This window comes from Panthera pardus, unplaced genomic scaffold (genome assembly GCF_024362965.1).
Source record: "Panthera pardus isolate Hobbes unplaced genomic scaffold, ASM2436296v1 HiC_scaffold_18, whole genome shotgun sequence".
Classification (NCBI taxonomy): domain Eukaryota; kingdom Metazoa; phylum Chordata; class Mammalia; order Carnivora; family Felidae; genus Panthera; species Panthera pardus.
In genome coordinates, this window is record NW_026526743.1 from 6,963,419 (window position 1) to 6,979,186 (window position 15,768).

At 62.6% G+C, this 15,768-nt stretch overlaps 2 protein-coding genes across 3 annotated transcripts; one reads left to right on the forward strand and one right to left on the reverse strand.

Annotated features, from left to right (window-relative positions):
• The first annotated feature begins 82 nt into the window (after nucleotides 1-82).
• Nucleotides 83-3,335, forward strand: LENG9 (leukocyte receptor cluster member 9). The gene has a single exon (XM_019436750.2). It carries the CDS (start codon nucleotides 1,180-1,182, stop codon nucleotides 2,800-2,802), a length of 1,623 nt encoding a protein of 540 aa, XP_019292295.2. The 5' UTR covers nucleotides 83-1,179; the 3' UTR covers nucleotides 2,803-3,335.
• LENG8 (leukocyte receptor cluster member 8) lies at nucleotides 2,892-14,817 on the reverse strand. Of its 2 annotated transcripts, XM_053905775.1 has the most exons (16): nucleotides 14,690-14,817; nucleotides 13,036-13,128; nucleotides 12,171-12,345; nucleotides 11,688-11,789; nucleotides 10,806-10,916; nucleotides 9,754-10,006; nucleotides 9,395-9,536; nucleotides 8,946-9,134; nucleotides 8,272-8,550; nucleotides 8,050-8,190; nucleotides 7,626-7,911; nucleotides 6,804-6,905; nucleotides 6,656-6,724; nucleotides 6,436-6,565; nucleotides 6,145-6,352; nucleotides 2,892-4,174 (listed from the first exon to the last, which is right to left on the reverse strand). In XM_053905775.1, the coding sequence occupies exons 2-16, from the start codon at nucleotides 13,071-13,073 to the stop codon at nucleotides 4,012-4,014; spliced, it is 2,388 nt and encodes a 795-aa protein (XP_053761750.1). In that variant the 5' UTR covers nucleotides 13,074-13,128; nucleotides 14,690-14,817; the 3' UTR covers nucleotides 2,892-4,011. The 2 variants fall into 2 exon arrangements, with proteins under 2 accessions (XP_053761750.1, XP_019292291.2); XM_019436746.2 differs by having other exon boundaries at nucleotides 4,057-6,352; nucleotides 14,690-14,816.
• Nucleotides 14,818-15,768: the final 951 nt, after the last annotated feature.

Consider the following 15,768-nt stretch of genomic DNA (forward strand, 5'->3'; position numbering starts at 1 on the left):
GGAAGGGAACATGGCGGGGGAGCAGGGGTGTCCGTGACGGGGTCCCGGCGCCTTTAAGGGCCAAGTGTGTCACCTCGACCTCTATTCCCCAAAAAGACTGGACCGAAGTCGAGGTCGGATGATTGCCCTGGTGAGATGTGGCCCCTTTAACAGAGGAGAGGCGTGGTTAGACGGTGCCCCTTTTAGGGGCGGTGTCCCCACGTGTGGGCTTTCACAGCCTCATTCATTCATCAATTTTGACGGAGGGCCTGGCCTGACTTGCTCCGGGGAGCAACCTGATTCACTCCAGGAGGGGGCCGCTGACTCGCTCCGGAGAGGGGGTGGGGCACCTGACTTGCGGCCGGGCCGGAGTGACTCGCTGCCCGGGAGGCTGCTGAGTCGCTCCCGGGGGGGCCACCTGACTCGCTCCAGAGGACCAAGTGCAGTCCCGCGTCTCCAGTGAACCCCCTGGGGAAGCTGCCCTTTATCCTGTGAGTGGCCGCACAGGTAAGTGTCCGGAAAGAGGCTGGGTCCTGGTGGAGGAGAGACCCTCCCAGCCCCGGATGTGTCGGCTCGAGGGCGACAGCGGCGTCCCATGTCACGGCTACCTAATTTCAGCCTGCCGGGGTCCAGTTGTCTCGCTGCAGGCGGGAGTGGCCAGAGCTGGTCGGGGCAACACTTGCAACTCTTAGGCGAAGGGTGGAACCTAGGCACCCCCCCTCCCCGAGGGCCCCTGAGGGGGCGGGACCTCCATACAAATCACCAGGCGGGGGCGGAGCCAGACTCTCTAAGAACTTGGAAGACGCGGGGCTGTACACGCAGACGCGGCGGAGGGCGAAGCCGGGCACCCTGGGGCCCCAGAGGGGGCGGGGTCGCACCGGTAAATCTTTTGGGCTGAGGCGGCAGAGGGAGGAGGATCCGGTTCCTTGAGGGCACTGACGGAGGCCGGCACCCAGGAGGCGGTGCCGAGCGTGTAAACCCTTTGGAGCGGGGGCGGGCCGCACACGTGAATCGCTGGTCCGCGGAGGAGGCGGGGGCCAGACCGCCTGAGGGCACCTCCGTGGAGAACGGTCCGCCAGGCCCGGGATCGGAGGCTCCGCGAGCGAGCGTGCGCCGTTCCCGGGGCGGCGGGGGCGGGGCGGGTGACGTCACGGCCGGGTCTGCGGCGGCCCGCAGAGGCTCTCGGCGCACTCCGCTCCCATGGCGGCCGAGCCCGAGTCGCCGCCGTCGGCCTGCCGCTTCTTCCTGGAGGGCCGCTGCCGCTTCGGCGCCCGCTGCCGCCAGCCCCACCCCGGGGCGCCGGCCTCGGCACAGCCTAGCCGCGAGGCCGAGGCCGGGGCCAAAAAACCGCCGCTGCGCACGGCCGCGGCCGTCATCCAGCGCATCCGCTGGGACCCGCGCCTCGACCCGGCCGACTTCTCTGTGGGCTACGCCGACCGCTTCCTGGGCGTGCGCGAGGAGCCCTTCTGCGCCTTCTGCTGGGACGAGCCGCTGGCGGCGCTGGGACCCGGCGTGCTGGCTGTGCCGCAGCACCGGGTGCGCTACTTCCGCTTCCGGGGCCGCCTAGTGTGGGACCGCGCCTCGCGTACAGACCACGTCTTCGGCTCGGGCTTGGCGGCTGGTCGCGGGCCCACCATCCTGGACGCGCTCGACAGCGGGGGCGCGCACGACGGTGAGGATGCCCATGTCGGCGAAGACGCCCACGGGCCCCAGGACGTGCACGATGGCGAGGATGCGCGTGCCCGCGAAGACGCCCCTGAGGCTGGGGATACGCGTGACAGCGAGGATGCCCATGTCGGCGAAGACGACGCCCATGGGCCCCATGACGCGCACGACGGTGAGGATGCCCATGTCTGCGAAGATGCCCGCGGGGCCCGAGATGCGAGTGACAGCGAGGATGCCCACGGGCCCCAGGACGCGTATGATGGCGAGGACGCGCGTGATAGCGAGGATGCCCACGTTGGCGAAGACACCCACGGGGCCCAGGACGCACACAGCGAAAAGGATGCGCTCGGCGGCGTAGCTGCCGCCCCTGCCAACATCCGAGTGGAAGAGCACAGAGCACCCCACTGGACAGAACTAGAAGTGGGGCGGAGGCCAGCCACCGCAGCCAGGACCACGGAGCCACGGGACGGGAAGGAGCAGGCCCAGGCTGCCCCGGGAAGGTCCGCGGGAGATTTCCCGGAAACCGAAGCAGAGTGGGGTCCCGGGGCCTGGCCCTCAGACTGCGGAGAGGCCGCTGGGGCCAGGGCCGCGGGGCCTCGCCAGCCCCGCCCCACGCATTTTGTGGCTCTTATGGTGACTGACCCTGGGCTGCAGGCGAGAGTAGCCAGGGCCCAAGAAGAGCTGGTCCGAGCCGCGCCCTCGTGCGCCGCGTTCATGGTACCCGCGGGCGCGCTGCACCTGACACTGGCCCTCCTGAGGCTAGCAGGCCCTGGGGAGGTAGCCGGGGCCCTCGGTGCACTGAGACGTGCGCTCTCGGCTCCAGGGCTTCAGGCACCCCCACAGGTGAGGTTTACGCGCCTGCTTCTCCTGAGGCACCATGTACTCTGTGCCCCTCCCTGCCCCTCCTTGGAAAATATGGCCCAAGTGCTGAGACAGAGACTAGAGGCGGAGGGGCTCAGAGTAGTTCAGCCCCTAGGGGGGCTACACCCCCACCTCACCTTGGCCAAGGTGCCCCAAGGTTCTCAAGTCTGCCTCCCCAAGCCCAAGTTCATCCCTGGACAGGAGCTAGGGAGCCAGCCCCTGGGGAAGCTCTGGTTGTGCCGCGTGGGCAGGGCAGGAGATACCTACCAGCCCCTGGCTGAGATGCCCCTGGGGTGACCGCCCCTGCTCAGACCTCTGGGGGAGGTAGATCTCCACCCTAAAGAACAGGAGAAGACCCAGTCCACGCAGGAAGGGACAAAGTGCTCTCTCTCTCTCTCTCTCTTTAATTTTGGTTTCTCTCAAGCTTCCAAATGGTGCTCAGTGATCCAAGGAAAAGAATGAAGGAAGGAGAAGGGAGGGGAGAGGGAAGGGAGGGGAGGCAGAGGAGGAACATCTGGAAAAAAAGCAGCCTGACAGTCCAGCTGTTTGCAAACTCATTGCACATCCTCCAGTTACATGGCAGAAGAGGGGGGAGGGCCAAAAAGAAAAAGGGGAGGAAGAAAAATAACTTAAATAAACACACACAAAAAGAAAAGAGAAGGAAACATGACGTGAGCTGGTGATCCATGAAGGCAGGGAGGGAGGGAGGGAGGGTAACCGTTTTACCTGTGCTGAACCAAAGAAGGGTGGGGAGCAGGAGGAGGAGGGAGGGAAGGAAAAAAAAACCAGAAGAAACACTGGGGTGGAGGGAGGAGGGACACGGAGACAACTTAATACAACTGCAGACGAGGCGGCCCGGCCGAGGTCCCGCGATGATGGCCTCCGGAGTCCTCAGTGTGCAGTGGCGACGTGGACGTGGCGGCGGCTTGGCGGCGGCATTTCTGGCGTGGGGGGCTGAGGGTGGGGCACAGTCTCTACACGGCTCCCCTAGCCCCAAACACTGAGGCCCCGGAGGGCTGGGCAACAAGAGTCTGTGGTGAGGCGGGCGGGGGGCAGGAGGCGGGCTGGTGTGCTGGTGCCCCCGCCACAGGCGGGCACGGGCGGAGCGGCCTGTCTTCTTCCGGCCCCCCCGGCGTGGGATGGGCCAGGGTGCCAGGTCGGTACCGGAGTACAAGCTCGAGAGAGAGAGAGAGAAAACACTGAGACAGCATTAGTAGAGGTGCAGGTGGACACAGAGCAGCCTACAGACCATGCCCCCAGCCCTCTGCTGTCCCACCCCCTCCTCCCCCAGTCCCATCCCTCTGAGACAAAAAATAAAAATGTAGAAAAAAATCTCTGTACAGACTCCCCGGTGGGAAAACGGGGACAGGGATGACGGCTCTTCCTGGAGCCCGCTCCCCGTGAATTAATTTACAACCCAAGTCCATGGCTCAAAAACAAAATCGGCAAAGGCGGCGCTGGGGAGCCACAGCCCTGCCCCCACCCCGCCCCCATCCGCGCTGGTGCTCAGAAGGCTGATAGCTGCGCCAGGCTGAGGCGGCAGTCGATGCTGGCGTTGTCCGGGCCCGTGTAGGCCAGGCCCAGGGGCTCTAGGAAGGCCCGGCAGGCGGCCTCGCCCTCGAAGGCCAGCTCGGCCTGCAGGTAGGAGACTGGCAGCGCAGGGCGGAAGCTACGGAGACAAGAGGAGAATGTGATGAGGCGGGCGGCGGGCAGGGGAGGGCCCCACGAGCAGGGAGTGGGCGCCCCCCCTTCGGGCACCCAAAGGGCTTCCTCAGCACATTACCTGCTGACCTCTCATCACCACCCCCGCCCGACCTCCCCACCTCCAGGGGCTTGGGGGGGCCCGGGGCAGGGGTGGTGGCCCCAGCCCCAGTTGTGCCCCCCTTCACCCTCACTTACCTGTACGGGGGGACCCAGGAGAGGGGATGGGAGGGAAGGGCCCAGCTGGCTCCTCCGCTGCTCAAGGGCCTGAGCAGGCCCTCAGAAGAGGGCCCACTTTGGCCCAAGGGCAGGGGCCAGGCAGAGGGAGTGACCCGAGGACACGGGCATGGGCACGGGTTGCAGGTCTGACAGCTATTCTGGGGAACCCGCCCTGCCTGGGTCTAAGTGCCTCGGGAACCCTGGGCACAGGGTCAACCCCCACTACACCCTTGCACACTGGCAACAGTCACTTGCACACAAGAGACTTGGCACGTTCCAGAAAACGGCTGTGAACAGGCTGAGCTCGCTCCCAGAAACCGTGTCACCCCTACCCTTTACAAACACACACGAACGAACCCGGAGCTCCAAATCGCACAGGGAGTAAGCGGCAGAGAGGACAGATGCCTCACACCCATGCCACATGGTGACCCTTGATAGCCACGGGAGGCACGAGACAGCCTATTTCTCCCCACATCTGAGCTGGCCTCCCACACGCCCTGCCAGGACTTGGTTCTGGAGGCTCTGGGACGGAGGGACGTGTCTGCCAGGGAGTAAGGAAGGGGTGAGAGAGCGCATCCGGCCAGTGAGAGGCCAGGACCCCTGCTCCCAGGCCCAGCCTGCCCGCATGACACCCTGGGAACGGCTGTCCCGCTGCAGAGGGCAGACGGAGGGACAGCCCCCGGGGCCTCCAGACGTACCACCTCCTCATCACCCCTGGGTACGCAACCGTGTCCTGTGTTTCCTGCCGCCTCCGTGTCTCTGCCCCACATCCTTGTCTCTCCTTCTGTGGCCTCTGCCCTGGCTCCGCTCTGCCTCAAATCCTCTGGACCCGAACTGGATCCCGGAATGTGTGCATCTCCTAATTTCACGGTGACTGTGTCTCCTCATCTCCACACCATCCCTGTGGCTACGCTAATGGATGTGGCCCCTTGGACCTACCAACCTCTGACCAAGGGTTTTCAACTCTGGCAAGACTGACACTGGGGCCGGGTAATTCTCCGTCATGGAGCATCCTGGGCGCTACAAGAGGCTCTACCCACTAGACACCAGCAGCACCCCCTAGTTGTGACAACAACAAATGTCTTCTGATCTGGCCCCATGTCGCCCAGAGGCATCTCCGCGCCCTGACCACAGGTTCCCCAGCACAAACACACGCGCGCACACACGGCACCAGTGACATCTATTGAACAGAGAACCGCCCTGCCCTGGCTTGCCCCCGAATCACACCGGTCTCCCTAAACACTCTGCACTCTTGAAGGAGCTCAGAAACAAACGGGGTCTCGTCCCATTAGATCAGAGGCTACCAAGAGCAGGGCCGTCCTTCCTAGTCTGTCTCTACCGAGTGGGAGCTGAGTGACGGGAGAGCCTTCAAAGGTGAACAGAGACCTCGGAGGAAGGAAACCAAGAGCCCAGAGCAAGAAGACAAACCAGGGTCCGGGGTGACGTGAGCAGAAGAAACAGAGACTCAGAGGGGTGCAGAGGGCGCCCTGGAGCAGCGAGACAGAGTGGGGGACACAGGGGACGCAGAGGGCGAACTGAGTGAAGGGAAGCAGGAGGGACTGGGGAGCAGAGCATATGTGGAAAGAAGAGACGGGCAGAGAGGACCATAGGCCCGGGGACAGGAGCCCAGGAGGGTGCGGAGGGCAGAGGGGAGAAGGGGTGGAGGGCGGCGGGGCCGGCAGAGAAGAGGGGGCAGGGAGAGAACCCAGCTTCACATACGTTTTGATCATCGCCTTGAGGGCAGCTCTGCGCTCCCGGTCTGCAAACTTGTCCACCAGGTACCCGGACATGCAGGGTGCGTGAGAGTAGAGCCGGAAGAAGCGGTGGTAGTTGCCCAGAGCCCAGGCTGCCCTCAGTGCCAAGGCGTGGGCCACGCAAGGGTCTGCCTTCAGTTCCCGAGTCAGGTACGCCAGCTCCGTCGTGATGTCTGGGGGCCCGAGACAAACGGGGTCAGCAGCACCCAACCCTGGGGGCCTGGGGCCAGCCCGACCTGTAGGCGGCGCCTCCCACCTCCTGAGTTCTTGGTGAAGATGTAGTAGAGGACCCGGTAGGCAGTGAACTCGCCCACGTTGCCGGGTAGGTTCTCGGCGTACAGCGACTTGAGCTGCGTCTGGCACTGGTTGAACTCCTCGTGATCGCCCTGGAGCCCCGGGCATGGAGAACGAGAAGGAGAGTGAGGCCAGGACAGGGAGCCCCAAAGAGCCCGAGAGGGCCCCAGCACCCCACTCACCTTCTCCAAGGCGATGCGGGCGTGCGTCTCGTACACCTCCACCGTGAACTCTGTCCGCACGCCTTGCACCTGGAACAGCAGGGGGGAGCGGTGAGGCCAGGGCAGGCCAGGACTCAGCACGGCTAGGCCCTCCCAGCACCCCCCTCACCGTCAGGTCCTGCCGAATCGACTTCATCTGCTCGCAGGCAAAGGCGTAGTCCTGTTTCTCTTTCCAGTGGGACTTGACCATGCACAGTGACTTTTTCAAAACCTGGCAAGGGATCCAAATTAAGGCTCAGCGTGCTTTCAGCAAGGTGAGCAAGGCTATAACTAACACCCGTTACTTCTTTTTTTTTTTTTTTTTAACGTTTATTCATTTTTGAAAGACGGAGAGAGGCAAAGCACAAGCAGAGGTGGGGTGGAGAGAAAGGGGGACACAGAACCCAGAGCAGGCTCCAGGCTGTCAGCACCAGAGCCCGACGCGGGGCTTGAACTCACGAACCGCGAGATCATGACCCCAGCCAAATTCAGACGCTCAACCGACTGAGCCACCCAGGCGCCCCACCCATTACAATTTCTTAAACTCCGTGCGTAAGACAAAAGGTGCAACATCAAAGCCGCTTAGCATCTTGCTACCAGCTTAATAAGGAACCCAAAACACTCGGCAAGAGTGCCAGCTCCCGAGCCCCAGCTGCCCACATCAGCATGTACCCTGGGCGCAGGGTCAGCCACGCTGCCGCTGCCCAGCAGAGAACACAGTGGCACGATCACCCGTCTCCCAAAGCGCTGGGCTGGGGAGGCGGCTTCCCTCCCCCTGCCTCCTCACCAGGAGACGGCTGCTCAGAGCCGAGGATGTCTCCCGAGGCGGCCACGTGACCGGGACCCAGGCTCCAGAGCACGTCCCTGCGCAGCCACAGGCTCCTGCCGCCACCCACAGCCCCCTGTGCCGGCGGTGGCCCCGCAGGGGGACCCGCCCCTCCCAGGCACTTACTGCCACGGGGCGCACAGTGGACGGGTCAGGAGCACAGGTGAGGCGCAGGTAGTGCTTGGTGATGTCAGGGCAGGTGCCCACGATCTGTAGCTCCTGCCAGTCGGGGTCCGCGCCGCTGCTCTCCAGGCTGCCCATGTGCAGCACCAGGGGCTCGAGGCGCAGGCGGCGGGAGTGTCCGTGCTGGAAGCGGGCAGCCCGCTTCTGCTTCTTCAGCTCACGCTCAGGGTCCTCACACTCCAGCGCAGCCATCTTTTTCCGGCTGCGCTTGGTGGGAGCCAGGTCATGCCTGGGAAGAGAGACCACGGGTGAACGCGGCCGAGGTCACCGGCTGCCTCGCCCGATACTCCCCAAGCACACAGCCCTCTTCCTCCCAGGAACCCGGATCTTGGTGCCGCCCCCCCCGGCCACCTGCCCCAGGTCTCACCTCTTCCCACGCTGTGCCCTGCCTCGGCCTCGATCCATGTGGGCCCCCCGACCTCCTCGGCCCTTAGGGGGTGGGTTCCGGCGACCCACAGGGTGACACTCATTCCCTGAGTAAGAACTGTCTGAATCCGAGTGGGAGTCACTGCACAGAAGCAGCAGGAAGGTGAGGCCTGAAACAGCTGCTTCCCCCCAAGCCCCGCCCCCCATCCCCAAGTCGTCGCACCTTCTGCGGAAGTGGCGGGTGGGGGACCGGGAGGAGGAACGGGAGCGCGAGTCCGTGCTGGAGGAGGAGCTGTTGTCCTTCATGAAGACATTGCGGTTGCCAAACTTGGCGAAGCTGCTGCCCCGGGCTCGGCCAGCACCCCCAGCCCCCGGTGTCCCTCGCTGGGACTGGGCACCCCCGCCCCTTGTCGCTGAGCCTGCCCCCCTGGGAGGATGTAGGCTGCTAGGGGCCTCCCACCGCTTCTTCTTGGGACTCTCAGCCACAGGCTCCCGGGTCAGCCTGAGGATATAGCAGGGCAGGGCATCACCAACCCAGTGCCCCCACCGTCCCCAGCATCTGCCGGCCACCCCAGGGACACACCACCTCAGGCAGGAAAGGAACTTACCCAGGCGACTCAGCTAACACACTGCAAAACCAGGAGGCAAACCCCAGGCTTCCTCTGTCTAGAGAGTGCTCTCCGCTGCTGAGCACCAGGCGCCCGGGAGCCCGCAGGACCTCCCTCCCACCCAGGATCTCATCCCCAGGCAGCGCCTGCGCCTCAGCTCTCCCCTCCTGGCCTTCCACCCCGGGGTCCGACCTCCCGGCTCATTCTCAGGGCTCCGGGGACCCAGGTCTGCGGGTCTCCGCTCCGGCACCCAGAACCGCCCTTAGCCGCACCCCCTGCCCGGACTAACCCCGGCAGGGGCTCCCGGCTCCAGTCGATGGTGTAGGCGGAGCCGTCCTGCAGCCGGGCCTGCAGCAGCTCCTTGAGCAGCTTCTCGGTCCGGTCCTTGTCCTCCTCCGACTCGCAGGCAGTGAAGCAGCGCTCCACATACTCCTTCATGTCCTGCGGCCAATCGTCGGGCTTCCCGGACAGGCTCCCCCTGGGAAGGGGCACGTGTGGGGCTCAGCCGGGCAGCACCCCACAGCCCGACAGACTCCGTCATCGCCGCCGCTTGCAGAGCTGACACGTGCCAGACACGGTTCAGGTGCCTTCTCTCCCCTCTCATTTCCCGCTCATGGCAGCCAAGAGGGAAGGAGGACCCCACCCCATTTCTGGAGGAGCCGACGGAGTCTGGGTGCAGAGCCCACCGGCGGACCAGAGGCGAGGGAGCGGGGACAGCAGCGAGGAGGCGGCCCTCACCGGTGGTTCTGGGCTTTTTCTGGGTTCGGCTGGGGGCCGAAGCTGCCGTGCTGACCCTCTGAGGTGGAGCCGAAGCTCTGGCTGGTGACGGCAAAGGGCCGTTTCTGAATGTTGAACTTGAGACCACCAGTCCCAGGGGCTGCTGTGGGGACCGCAAAAACGGGGTTAGGCCTCACCCCAGCCCACCTCAGACCGCCCCAGCCCCAGGAACGGGAGGCGCCCAGCTCCGGGTCACCTGCACCCAAAGCCTGGGGGTGCCCAAGAGCCCAGGACGGACCTGCACACCATGCACGCCACGCACCCCACGCCTACTTCTGGACCCCGCGGGCTCTCCTCTCCAAAGTCTACCGCCGACTTACGCTTCATCCGGTTCCACAGCTGTTGGCCCTTCTTGGGCTTGGCAGGCTCAGAGTAGGTGTGTGGCCCATAGGCCTGGCCGGAGGCGGGCCCTGCCTGGCTGTGCTGTGTGGCAGGGGCTGTTCCAGGCTGGGGGCCGCTGTTCAGAGTATGAGCCCCGTGCGGGGTGTTGGAGGGCTGAGGGGGCTGGGCTGCCGGCAGCTGCTGAGGGGGTGCCTGGTAGGACATGCTTTCTTCCATGCCGGGGACTGGGGGCTGGCGGAGGAAGCAGGCACTGAGGGCGGGAGCAGAGGCCTCTGTGCCGGCCCTCACGCTGCCCCGCACGATCACAGCACCGCTCAGCCCTCAACCCTGTGCCATGACCCTCCCGCACCTCGCTGTCCCAAGCCCGCAGACAGCTGACAAGGCTCAGGCTCAGACCTGGAGCTGCTCTCCTCTGGCCCCCAGCTGTTGAATGGCAGCAGTGGGCATTAAACCCTGCAGCCCACCCCCATGTGAGCACTGGCCCAACAGCGCATCACCCGGTGGTTCCTGTCTGAGCATATCCCGCGTGCCAGTCAAGGCACAGAAGTGATTACACACACTCATGGGAGCTCTGTGAGGAAATGACAGGACTGGCAGAGATGCAGAGGTATCACGTGGCTCGTAACGACACCACCGGAGGGGGGAGCTGGGGTTCTGGGCCAGGCCCGCGCACCTCCCCGGCACCAGCTCCACACTCCCCACTGCACGCTAAACGCCAAGGCCAGACTGCGGATGTGGCTGTGCAGGTATGTGTGCACACGCTGGGCGGAAATCGGGAAGACGGGCCGCCACGCTTCAGACTGCTCCCGCCACCGCCCCAGCACCCGGCCCCAGGCTGTGCCCAAGCCCTAGACCCTCCCTTTCAAAAGCTACACTTTGCCCTCCTCGTTATCAGATGAGGAGTTGCCCGGCAGGAGAGAAGGCAGGGGGCGGGTGGCTTAAATGATGCAGGTGTGCCCACTGCTCGCACCGCTCAGAAAAACTGTATTCCCCTTCTTCAACATTCCGAGGAGCCGGGTACGGGCATTACCTGGTTCAGAGTCCCCTGGTGCTGGGGTGCTGATGACTGCTGGGGGGTGGCGGAGCCATAGGAGCTGGCCACGCCGTACTGGGAGGGGGAGCCGTAGCTCTGGTACATGCTCTGCAAAGGCACGGAAAGAAGGGTCAGCGCAGGCGCGGGGCCGTCCCTGTCATCCTGCCCGCTGGGGAGCCACACGCAATCTGTGATGCCCCACTTCCCCTTTCTAGTTCTTCCTTTCCGCTGCATAAATGCACCCCATTCTCTTAAAGAAAACTAAAATAAAATGGGAACCTCGATCGATTCCATTCCATTATAGAAAATATTTACTGAGCACCAACTTTTCTAAGCACAACAGAGCCCCCCCAAAAGAGTAAATAAATAAAAAACCATGCTCTAATGAAGCCCGCGCTCAAAACAGATGCAGTCATCACAGGCAAATACGTAGCGTGTCCAGCAGTAAGCACCATGAAAGAAAAAAAGGCCCAGGGAAGACATGGGGCAGGGGTGGGTGGAACCGCTTTAACTACTCAAGTCTGCCAGAGGACGGGGCTCTGTGAGGCACGACCTGGGCAGCCCTCGGCAAGGCGAGGACGCAGACAGGCACGGGAACGTGGGAAGAGAGCTAAAACAGAGCACAGGTGCTCGTCGAGCGTGAAAGACCTAGGAGGTCTCTGCGCAGCGGTGGAATGAGCGTGGGGACGGAAGCGGCCAGAAGCAGGGGAGGCAGGTCCCAGGAGGCACCCTGAACTTGATCTTGTGGGCAACGTGCCAGCGGAAGATTTTCCAGAATTTGTCGTTGCTGTCTTCGGGCCGCCGGCTGGCCCTGGCCCCTGTCCCGACACCTCTCCCGCACCCCAGCGCGGCACCTGCCCCGCCGGGCCCGGCACTCACCATGGGGTAGTAGTAGCTGTAAGGGTAGGCGTAGTTATACTGCTGGTACCACTGGTAGTACTGCTGCTGCTGCAGAGCCGAGGCTTCTGCCTGTGACACGTACTGAGGAGAGGGACACACGCCATGAGCATCGGCAGCAAGAGCCCACAGGCCCTGCGGCCCCCAAAAGGAGCCCGGACGACAGCGGTTAAGAGCTAAGGAGCGACACTGGGTCCGCCTCTCTCCAGAGAGCCACGGCCTCTGCCAATGATCGTGGGTCACCTCGGAGACCCCGGACACATTCCCCTCTTCAGGCTGGATCCCCTGGGACGAGGACCGTGAGGTGCCCTAAGCTCTCCAAGCAGAACACACTTTGCTCCCCTCACCTGAAGGCTCCCAGGACATCTTCGGGGCACCCTGTCCTCGTGATACCAGAGAATACCAAGCGTGTCCCTCCCCTAGCAACCCCCCCACAGGCTACCCAGGCACTGTGTGCCTCCTCACTTGTGCGCTGGCCACGGGCCCGTTGCTGCTGGCCTTGGTGGAGCTGCCGGCAGCTCCTGCTTTGCTGATGCTGGCCAGAGCCTGGCGGGCCTTCTCCCACTCCGGGTTCTCATGCATAGGAGTCTCCATGCCATTCTCTCTGCCTGCCCCGGCCACCATGCTGTACTGAGAGGACCTGCAAGAGAAGGGACACTGGTCGTCTCTCTTTTCCCTGTGCACGGTGGGCAAGGTGGAGGCAGGCACATACTCGGGCTTGAGTCCTAGATCTCCCTCGCACCACCTACCGGAGCCTAAATTTTATTTAATCCAGAATATACTTTCATCGTAATACGCCGACACCTAGTTTCTGCGTCACACCTTTCTGTGAGAGATAGATTAGAGACCCAAGGCGCTACAGGTGCCTACTACACAGCAGTTCTTGCAAATCAGACAAAAAGATTACCAGTACCCACAGAAGTTAACATAGCATCTGGTGCCTAGTAGGCCTAAATGTTTCATTGGTCAGTTCTGGCTGACACCTCCCCAGCCAGCAAGTCATGATCACGCTGTTTTGGAAAAGACCAGGTATTAGCAGAAACACACAAGTATTTGAGGTGTTGGAGTCTGCCCCTTAATCACAGCTCACTGAATGAATTCCTGCAGTTGTAGGAAATAAGCACCGTACTGTGAATTTAAAACGGTGCTCAGAGAGGTGAAGACCCGACCCTCTCCACCCTGCAACCCAATGCTTCCCTGACCCTGGTGGCCAGAAGAGGCCCTCATCCCCACTGCACCACACTGTGTGCGCTGCCGTCCCTGAGGACAACACTGGCTCTTGCTTCCTCTCGCCCTCCCCTCCAGCCTCCGCCCCTCCAGCCACACTAACCAATCCGTGCTACGTTGATCACCCACGTTGGCCGCCATCTGGACCTTGGGGCATAAGGGGTGGACCTCAGGAGCCAGACTGCTTTTTCACCGTCTATGAGAAAAAGAGGAGTTAGAGAGACTTGCGAAGACGCAAGAAACAAGTCACAAAGTGGGGGACTGGAGGAGCCGGGCTCACGAGGAGCCCGGCACAAAAGGAGGGTCTGAGAAGTTAGGAGAGAATTCTGGGTGTGGAATCAAAGGGCTTCTGTGTGAGGGGAAGACCTCCACCACCCTGCAGTGTTCTGGCTGGAAAATGAAGGATTTGAAAACAGAGAAGTCTGAAGGAATTTCCCAAAGGGAAAGAGGAGTGCCTGAAACCCACATGGGAAAAGGGAAGATTCGAGGGAAACCCTGAGACGGAAGAAAGGTCCAGCGGGCGGGGTGGGGGGCCTCAGGTAAGGGCTGAAAAGAAATCCAGAGAGGAAGACAGCTTCTGAGAAGCAGCAGAAGAAAAAGGACGCTTGGAAAAACAAAGTCTACCTAACTCTTCGGGCTGCAAACAGGGAAGCATCTACGGGAACCTAGAGAGAACTCCAGAGAACAGATAGAAAAAAAATATCTGAGAGAAAAATATCTGGAAGTTACTCCAAGAGACAGGGAGAAGTGGAGGGTGCCCACGATGGTGGGGGGGAGGGGGGCGCTAAAATGAAGGAATGTGTTCTCAGCAAGCTTTCAGGGAGGCTGAAATTAGAGAAGTCCCCAAGGTCAGAAGACAAGCAGCGGCCAAAAGAGGCGATCCCCTGTTGCGGTCTAGAGAGAAAGCTTTGGAGATGCCTGAAAACGTCCAAAACGTCTTCAGGAAACTAAGACTGGAGTAGAAAAGACTGCAAGAAAGTGAAGGGGGTGCCTTGGGGGCAAAACTCGAGGGGCTGAGAAGTATAGGGGGCTCAAAGGCGAGTCTCCCCTGGAGAACCCGACAGTCCCACAAGAAGGGAGGGGACAGGAACAGCAATCTGGAGTTGGAAGAAGCCCTAAGAAAAATCTGAAAGAGGAAAGAGATTGGGGGGCGGGGGGAGGGGCAGGAGGTGATGAGTGGGGACAGTGAGCGGGCACAGCGAATGAGGGAGGCCTGAGACAGAAAGGAGGGTGGGAGTAAGGCCTGGGGTGGGGGAGGGAGGCTCGGAGGGTCCTGGGCTGGTCTGACCGGCACCGGCCACGAGGGGCACCTGGCCATCTCGCAGGCCCGGAGGGGGCTAAGGCGTCAGGTGAAGAAAGAGCCCGTCCAGATCCGGGCGACCGGCTCCAGAGCCACTGCCCCGGCCGTGCCGCGCGTGCGCACCGCGTCTCCGGGGGGGAGGTGGGGGGGAAGGTGCCGGGACCGCGCGTCGTCCGGGGCAACGCCATCCTCCCGGTGGAACCTCCCGGTCAATGGGATTGAGGGAGGGGGGCGCTCGGGGCCCAGAAATTCCGAGGGCGGGGGCGGGGAGCCGAGGCCGACCGCGCAAGCGCCAGGGTGCGCAAGCGCAGTGGCCTCCCGGGCCCGCCACACCCTGTCGTCGCTCGCGCGCGGCGTCCGTTGGTGCGACGGCCGACCTAGGCCTCGGGACCCGCTGGGCGGAGGGCCGGAAGGAAACGCCGTCCCCGCCCGACCGCCCACCGCTCCCCACACCCACCTCAGCAGTTCGTCCCCTAGAATCGTCAGCAGCGGCCCAAGGCGACAGCGACACGGCCGCAGAACTGCTCGCGACCCGGCTGGTTCTTGTCTTCCTTGGGCTTCGACGTTCTGACCGCAGCGTCCTGACGTCACACGGAGGCCTCGCCCCACCTCCCTCGACACAGCACAGCCAATGGGCGCCTCGAGCTTGACTTGAGCCCGCCCCCCGCTTGCGCAAGGACGCGTGGGCGTTTAAGGCAAGCCGGAAGACTAGGGTGGGGACGGTGGCCCCGAGGGGACACGCCCGGCGGGGTCGGCCGGCGCTGTGCCGGCACACGCAACCGTGTCTTGGCTCAGTGAGTTACGGTAGCCGCCGTTGTTTCCAGACACAGAGTAGCGTGAGGAGGGATGTGAGACTACCTGCCGTACAGCTGTGGAAGCCCGGGGCAGAGAATGGTGAAGTCGAAGAAAGGGGGTGAGAAAAGCCTCCGGGAAAGGGAGCTTCCCTACTGCATGAAACTGCCAGGCGCCCCCGGCCGAGAACGCCTGCAAACGCACGGAGGCGGGCGACGGGAAAGGCCTGGGGACCACCGCGGGAGCACGGGGGGAGCAGGTGGCCGCGGCGGAGTAAACGCGTGCGGGGTCCTGGACTAAGCTGATGGGTCTGTACAGGTGGGCAGGTGGCACACCCTGGAAGGGCAGTGGTGCCACGCTGGGAAATGTGGACCTGGCAGGTAGCAGGGTGCCCTTTGTTTCCATCCTGGATCCTGACCGGTGGCACGATCCAGTCCAGCTCAGGGACCGCTCAATGTACGCATAGTAGGCAATAGAATAATTATTTCAGAAGCCGTTTCCTTCCCGTGTTTTACTATTAGAAACTTTTCTGTTGATGACTGCGTATCATTTTAATTAGCACAGTTGATCTTTTTCTGTCTTCTCTCTTTAAAAAGAAAACTTTGTTTTAGGTTAATTTTGGGTGTACAAAAAGTTGCAAAGATAATTCAGAGTTCTGTGTATCCTACACCCGTTTTCCCTTAATGCTGTTATCGCGCATTACTGTAGTATATTTGCTAAACCAAGAAACCAACATTGGCACGT